The 7786-nt window shown below is 56.0% G+C and overlaps 1 protein-coding gene across 1 annotated transcript; it reads left to right on the forward strand.

Annotated features, from left to right (window-relative positions):
• Positions 1 to 989: 989 nt before the first annotated feature.
• LYPD3 (LY6/PLAUR domain containing 3) lies at positions 990 to 6481 on the forward strand. Its single transcript, XM_075536629.1, has 5 exons — positions 990 to 1074; positions 2057 to 2188; positions 3432 to 3602; positions 3802 to 3963; positions 5988 to 6481. Exons 1-5 carry the CDS (start codon positions 990 to 992, stop codon positions 6479 to 6481), a joined length of 1044 nt encoding a protein of 347 aa, XP_075392744.1.
• The last annotated feature ends 1305 nt before the right edge of the window (positions 6482 to 7786 follow it).

Consider the following 7786-nt stretch of genomic DNA (forward strand, 5'->3'; position numbering starts at 1 on the left):
TTTCACTCGCTGTTTGCGGGATATCTGAATGATTTCCCAGAGTAGTTATAGGGAACAGCAAGTCTCCTCACGCCCTCCAGCTGACGTAGACCCTCTAAAAGGTTCTCAAAGTCTTTTTGAATAAATCTGAATTCCTTCTCAGGGCCTGACGGCCCTGAATGATCCAACCGCTTCTTGCTTTCCGCCTCAGTTCCTGGGCTTCTTCTACCTTTTAGCCACTCGGGTGTCCTTTCTGTATGTGAACGGTCAGGACTTTTGCTCACGCTGCTACTTCCACCTGGTATTGTTCTTTGTCGTTGTCCCCACACCCCCATGTGCTTTTCAAAACATTAAACCAAACAAACACACCAAGCCAAAACTTTTTGGTGTGACTTAGGTGAAAGTTGACAGAGCATCTCCTATGTCTTTGAGGTCGCCATGGAAAGGTCACACAGGGAAGCCGTCCACAGATCAGGCCCCTGTCCTAGATTCCATGCCTCCTGGTCGCTGCTTCCTTCACTGTCTGTCTTCCTACCTTCAGTTACCAAGAATCTGTAGCATTATTGGATCAGCATCGGTCTCCCCCATGAGACGGTGCGCCACAGGAGGGCAGGGGCTGCTTCTGCCTTGCCTCCCAGCAGCACCCAGCCCAGAGCACCCCCCCCTCACTGTATGGATGCTTTGGGGTCTGAGTGTTGACGACTCAGACTCTACCTCTCTCGCTCCACCCTCTCCCACTCAGTCGGGCAACCTGGGACTATCAGGGAGACTTGGCTACAACCCAGTTCTTCCTGGGTAACAGCACAGGGCAGGGGCTGCTCGCCCCGTGTGGGTGACGTGGGTGACGCACCTACAAGTGAGGGCCCCGCCCCACTGTGGACGCTGACTTGGTCTGGTTGGGCAAGACCAAGGTTGCCTAGGGGGATGTTACTCATCCCGGGCTCAGGTAAGAGGGCCCGGGTTGGGAGGCGGCACACCTAGGGGGGAAGCCTAGCGAGCAGGAGGGAGCCATGGACCCCTCCAGGAGACCAAGCACCCCAGCGATGATCTGGAAGGCGGGCTGGCTGCTGCTGCTGCCCTTGCTGCTGCAAGAAGGTGGGTCTGCTGCCCCGAGTGGGTGGAGGGGCCCCCACAGAGGGGAGGTGGCAGTAAGAGCAGTTTTTCCAAGGGGTTGTGGAAAAAGTTCTGTTCTAGTCTTCCCTGTCCGGGGCAGACGGGGCTGTGGGAAGAAACCCTTGCACCGTCTTGTAGCATGAGCGGATGATCGGGAAAGTTCTCCCATCCTGAGCAGAGGGGCTGGGAAGGATCCCTTACCCTGGTCAAAGGGGCGGTGGGAAGGACCCCCCCATCATGGGAAAAGGGGGGGGGCTGTAGGAAAGACCCCCCATGGGCAGAGAGGGTGGGACATTTCTCCTATATTGAGCAGAGGGGGGCTTGGAAAGGCCCCCCACCATGGGCAGAAGGGGCTGTGGGAAGGGGTCCCCATCATGGGCAGAGGGGCTGTGAATAGGGCCCCCACTATGAGCAGAGGGGCCTGTGAGTAGGGCCCCCGTGTGAACAGAGGGGTTGTAGAAAGGGCCCACCACTATGAGCAGAGGAGGATATGAGAAGGGGCCCCCATGATGAGCAGAGGGGGTTGCGAGTAGGGGCCCCCTGTGAACAGAGGAGGTTGTAGAAAGGGCCCCCCAATGTGAGCAGATGGGCTGTGGGAAGGGGGCCAATCATAAACATAGAATATTGTGGGAAAGAATTCTTCATTCTGAGCCGAATGGGAAGATTTCTCCGGTTTTGAGCAGAAAATACTCCCCCCACCCCCACCCCGCCTATATCCTTGAGGAAGCTTCATGCCAGGATCCCCCACAGCGAGGGGCCATAGGAAGATACACCCACTCTTGGAGTGAAGGAAGGAATCCAGTGTAGCTCGCGCCCCCAGGTTTGGGGAAACCGGTCCCTCCCATCCCTTATCCCCCAAAAGTTTATGTCTAGATATCACTCCTCCTGGGGTCCGAGGGCGTGGGAAGCGCCAGTTCCCTTCTGGGGGCGGACCTCTCAGGCTCTCCCGGGTCACCCCCTGCAGGGGCGCGGGCTCTGGAGTGCTACAGCTGCGTGCAGAAAGCGGACGACGGGTGCTCCCCGCACAAGATGAAGACAGTGAAGTGCGCGCCAGGAGTGGACGTCTGCACCGAGGCCGTGGGAGCGGTGGAGACCAGTGAGTGGGGACCGGGGACCACGCGGACGGTTCAGCGCCCCTCAAGCCCGGCCCCGCCCCTCCCACCATTGGCCACACCCTCTCCGTTACGCCCCGCCCCTCCTTTCGCGGGCGGGGTGGGCCTGAGCTGGGAGTCTCTAACGCCCTGCCTGCCCTTCGCCAACCCGCCTTTGGGTGCTGGGAGGCGAACTGGGTCGGGCAGCCCTGGTTTTGCAGCCGCGTTCACCCTTTTGGGGCCTCGCCCTATTTCGTGGGTACACCCTATTCATTTCCGGTGCCCCACGGACACGCCCCAACTCCTTTCTATCCTGGCTGGAAGGTTCCCCTTCCCACCTCTGGAGATGGAGGAACCCCCCACCCCACCCCCTCCGCGCTCCCCCAGGAGGTCACCTAGGTTCCCATAGCCTCAGGCTCCGCCCTGATGAGGAAGCCCCGCCCCTTTAGGGTGGGCTAAGAAGTCCTGGTAGCGGAGAGCTTATGCACTGGTTGGGCTGCTGCTACTGCAAGGTCAGCAGTTTGAATCCACCTGCTGCCCCGTGGGAGAAAGAGGTGGCTTTCTACTCCCGTAAAGACCTTAGCTTGGGAAACCCACCGGGGCAGGTCTACCCTGTCCGACATGGGGTGCAGTGCGTCAGAATGGATTCGATGGCAGAGTTGAGTTGATGAGTTATGTTAAGGTTTCGGAAACCCACACGAGGGAGTTCTGGTCTGTTCTATAGGGTCACACCTGGAGTCAGAATTGACTTGATGGACGTGAGACTGGAACCCCTGTTCCCTAGAAGCTTTAGCTGCTTGGCCCCTCTTTGACCGTACCCATGTGGACTTTCCCCTCCTCTGCCCTGCCATCCCAGCCAGTCGGTTCTCTAGGACCCAGCTCTTTGAGGTTCCGCCCCTCCACGGTCCTGCCTCTCGCATCCTTCTGGCCTCAGTCATTCCCCTCTGACCTGGCCGGTTTCTAGTCTCCTGCGTTGGCAAACGCATTTCACCCCTGGCGACCCTGTGCGCTCAGAATCGTGCTGCTTCCACAAGGCTTTCAAAGCTGCCACTTTTCAGAAGCAGATCGCCAGGCCAGTCTTCCGAGGCACCTCTGGGTGGGTTTGAACCACCAACCTTCCTGCTAGGAATCTTAAATGTTCTGCTAGGGCCTAGGCGCTTGAATGCTTGCGGCACCCAGAGAGCAGTGTATTCCAGGCCCCGCCCCTTTGAAGCCCCACTCTTCTCTGACCCCGCCCCCTCTCCACAGTCCACGGGCAATTCTCAATGGCGGTGCGAGGATGTGGCTCGGGACTCCCTGGGAAGAATGACCGCGGACTGGACCTTCACGGCCTGCTGGCCTTCATCCAACTGCATCAATGCTCCCAGGACCGCTGCAACACCAAGGTCAACCTCACCACGCGAGCGCTCAACCCTGCAGGTGAGTGGGTTTCAGGGGCAGGGGCACAGCTGCAGAGAGGCGGGGCTGTGATAGGGGCGTGGCCACACACAGGGCGGGGTTATGGGCCTGTGGGCGGGGCTGCTGGGCGCAGCTCGGGTGTTGAGCTGGGAATCTGCTGAAAGCACTACCTAGCCTGTGAGCTCCAGGGCTTGAGCTGGAATGCTTCTCTGCTTCGCAGGCAACGAGAGCGCATACAAGCCCAACGGCGTGCAGTGCTACAGTTGCGTGGGGCTCAGCCGCCAGGAGTGCCAGGGCAAGGCGCCACCTCTTGTCAACTGCTACAATGCCAGCGACCATGTCTACAAGGGCTGTTTCGATGGCAACGTCACGTTGACTGCAGGTGAGTGAACCTGGGGAGCACTGTGGTGAAGGAATTGTGATCATCTAATGGAGGCATGGTGGGCTCCCTGGTTCTGTCGGCGATGGGGGGGGGATGCTTACATTTTCAATTAAAAAAAATCTTATTGGGGGCTGGTACAACTCTTATCACAATCCATACATCAATTGAATCAGCCATGTTTGTACATAGGTTGCCCTCATTCTTTTCTAGACATTTACTTTCTATTGAGCCCTTGGTATCAGCTATTTCCCCCCCAATTTTTTTATGGTGCACTGGGGCAAGGTTTACAGAGCATATCTTCACATTCAATGGTTCATTTCAGTCATGATCCCCTCGATGTATTGTCAACCCATCTCACTTTATCCCTGTGTGCCTGGCCTCCATTCCTCTTTTCCTAACCCCTTTGAATCCTTCTGTCCTCAGATAAGTTCTGTCCACTTCATCCCAGAGAGTTGATCCTTCTAAGACACGCGGACCTCAATCGTGTTATCGTTCCCCCAGCTTGTGGCTGAGCCACAGGGGTGAATTCAGGTCCAGACTCCAAGGGGGACCAAGGGAGAGAGTCTTGAAGGTTTCACCGGCCTCTATCAGGCCAGCAAGCCTAGGCTCCTTCAGAATTTTGACTTTTTTCCCTACCTGTTTCCCACCTGCTAATTCGATCCCTCTCAGAGCACCTTGCGTTGGTAGCCGGGCACCATCTAGTTCTTCTGGTCTCAAGATCCTAGTCTATTTGTCTATGTGCCTTACAATTTTTCACTCCCCTCCTTTCCTCCAGACAGGAAGAGGCCCCTAGTCACACCTTCGATGGCCACGCACCAGCTTTTAGAACCCTCCATTGCTGCTCGCCAAAGTAGACGTAGACTTTGGGCACTACGTTATGTCGATAGACTTTGGTGCCAGTGGGGGATATTGTTGCTCTAGAGTTCATGGAGGAACTATGCCTTCGTGGAGGGCGGAGAGGTGCAGAATGGGATGACAGGCTACGGCGGGCCAAGTTCCTATTCAGGTGCTCTGGGTGGTAGAGTGTGTGCCCATGAACCTAAGGGGTTTGGACCCATAAACACAAGCTAATCCTTTTCTTTTTTTTTCAAATAGTTTTATTGACGTATAATCCACATCCACACTTCCATAGTTGAGTCGTATGGAAGAGTTGAGTCAGCATGGCTACAGTCAGTTCTAGATTATTTTCTTCTTGCTTGCTGTGCTCATTATCAGCTCCCCACTTCCCTCCAACCCCCCCACCCCCCCACCCCACCCCCCGCTTGCTCCACTTAACCCCTAGTAAGTTATTAATCCAGTTAAGTGTCTCAATCGATGTACCTATCTCTGGATTTCATACAAGCTAATACTTCTGTTCAAGAGTGATAGCTGAGCTTCCTGGTCTTTGCCTCAGGGAGTCACGGGAGATGAAGTTCTTCCAGCTTCCTCCTTTGCCCCGGGCACTGTAGGAGGGGTCCCAGCAGGAGCCCTTGGCAGCAGGAACCCGCTGACTTTTAGGCTACATTTTGGCAGGGGGAGAGAGGGCAAGGGAGAGGAAGGGGCAGGGTGGTGGGTGGGGGGGAATGGTGGAGAGGAAAAAGCAGGATCCCCCACCCCCATCAAATCACTTTACTGAACAGTCGCTGGGGGTGGGGTGGGTGGGGGGGCCGGATGGGGCAATGAGGTCCGACAACCACAGTCCGACTGAATCTTGCAGCCGCCGAAATCAAGAGCAGGATCTTTGGTTGTGTGAATGATGTTCTATTCTGGTCCAAGCCTTGGTTCCAAAGCATTTTGGGACATGTAGTTTGGCCTACAGTTTCCCTTTCAAAGGACCCTGGGAAATGTGGGTCTCCTGGTGCAAAGAGAATGGGGTGGTCTTCCCAGAACTTGGGGCCTGAGTTGAGACTTTTCAGATGAAGAGATGTAGGGCCCTTCTGACCTCCGTTTTGGGGATCCTGAGCTTGTAGTCACCCCAAATTGCGTTCAGCCTGTGCTTCCTCCTTACTTGTAACCCCTGACTCACCTCTGTCTCCCTCCTGCAGCTAATGTGACCGTATCCTTACCCGTCCGGGGCTGTGTCAAGGATGAGTTCTGCACCCGCGATGGGGTGACAGGCCCAGGGTTCGTGCTCAGTGGCTCCTGCTGCCAGGGCTCTCGCTGTAACTCCGACCTGCGCAACAGGACCTACTTCGCCTCCCGGATCCCTCCTCTTGTCCTGCTGCCCCCTCCCCAAACCACCACTCCAGCCCCGACCACCCCTGTGACCACGACCACCCCAGCCCCAACCACTGCCTCCACCACTGCCAAGTCCAGCCCAGCAACCACCAGCCCGACTCCCCAGAAGGAGACAGAACCTGAGACCTTCCAGGAAGAGGGGGCCCACTTGGCTGCCGGTGCTGCTGGTCACCAAGACCGCAGCAATATGGGGCAGTACCCCACAAAAGGTGGGACCCATGACTCTACTAGTGGTTCTATGGCTCCTGTGGCTGGACTGCTGTCTCTTCTGTTGGCTGTGGCTGCTGGTGCCCTGTTTTGAGTTTCTCTATCTGGGGACCTCCGCACCTTACCCTACTTCCTGGGCTCCCCCTCCCCGTTCCCCACCCTCATGCCTGTGGCAGTGGACTGGGCTGGCCCAGCCCCTGTTTTTGTTCTTCTAAATTTCCCCAATCCGCTCAGTTTCTGCTGTGCTGGTTTGCAGCGTTGGGAAATAAAGTTCCGATTGTGTATTAAGCTTGCCAGGGCCTTCCCGACTTTTGAGGGCATTTGGACTGTGCCCCGCGCCCCCCCCCCCCCCCTTTGGTCTCTCTCGCTCACCCCTTTGTGGTGCCCAGGACAGAGTGAGAGAAAAGCAGGGCTGTCGCAGGGAAGGAGGGAGGGCCAAGAATGTCCTTCCTATTTGCTTTCTCTCATCTCCTAGAGGGAGGCTCCTCCTCTGCTCACTGCTGGCCCCTGCACCCCATCTTTGTGGGAGTGGCCTTCCACCCAGACTGTCTCCTTGGCTAGACTGTGAGCTCCTCATGAGCAGGGACTGCCTTGTGGGTCGGTTTTGCCAGTGCTTGGCATTTAAAAAGTTCAATAAAAGTGAAGTTCCTGTGTATAGTGCATTAAGGGCGTCATGGGCACCTCACTGCTCAGCCTGATAGCGTGACGCTGAGCTGGGGCAGGAATGTCACAGCCCTGGGGACAGTTTGGATTCTTACCATTTTCTGACCACAAGTTAGCTCTGTGGCTTAGCGGGTATGCTTTGGGCTGTGTCTGAGGCTGGACTGTTTAGGGAAACAAAACCAATTATATATATATATATGAAACAACTTTATATCAAGAAGTAATTTTATACCAAGAAAGTATCCCATGCCCAGTCCAATCAAGTTGATAAATCCGACGCTATAGCAGGGGTCCTCTTCAGCCGCACGGACCTGCAGGCGAATGCAGAGAGATCGCAGATCTTGGGTGCCGAGTTGAATGTACCTGCAGGTTATGGAAAGATGGCAGGGTGCCTACAGCTCTCAGGTTGGCTCCTAGGGTCATTGGCCCACATGAAGCTGCCCCTGGAGGCAGACACGGAGTCCCAGCAAGCAGGAAGGAAAAGGAGGCAATAAAGGAGAAACCTCCATTTGCTCTCTCATACAAAAGGCCACACCCACAAGAAGCAGCACTAGGCTACGACCACCTGATCCACAGGCTGGCCTCTATCTACCCTTGCTTCCACCCAGGCACCACCAGGTTGACACAAAACCTAACTGCCACAGACTGCTAACCTTAAGAGCAGCAGTTCGAAACCATCAGGTGTTCTGTGGGAGAACAATGAGGCTTTCCACTCCTGTCGAGAGTTACAGCCGTT

Source organism: Tenrec ecaudatus, chromosome 18 (assembly GCF_050624435.1).
Source record: "Tenrec ecaudatus isolate mTenEca1 chromosome 18, mTenEca1.hap1, whole genome shotgun sequence".
NCBI lineage: Eukaryota > Metazoa > Chordata > Mammalia > Afrosoricida > Tenrecidae > Tenrec > Tenrec ecaudatus.

Excerpts from the sequence above, each read along its gene's own strand:
- LYPD3 (XM_075536629.1), top strand. The coding sequence starts at position 990 with ATGGACCCCTCCAGGAGACCAAGCACCCCAGCGATGATCTGGAAGGCG. Across the intron at positions 1,075-2,056 it reads GCCCTTGCTGCTGCAAGAAG|GGGCGCGGGCTCTGGAGTGC; the intron begins GTGGGTCTGCTG and ends CACCCCCTGCAG. Across the intron at positions 2,189-3,431 it reads CGTGGGAGCGGTGGAGACCA|TCCACGGGCAATTCTCAATG; the intron begins GTGAGTGGGGAC and ends CCCTCTCCACAG.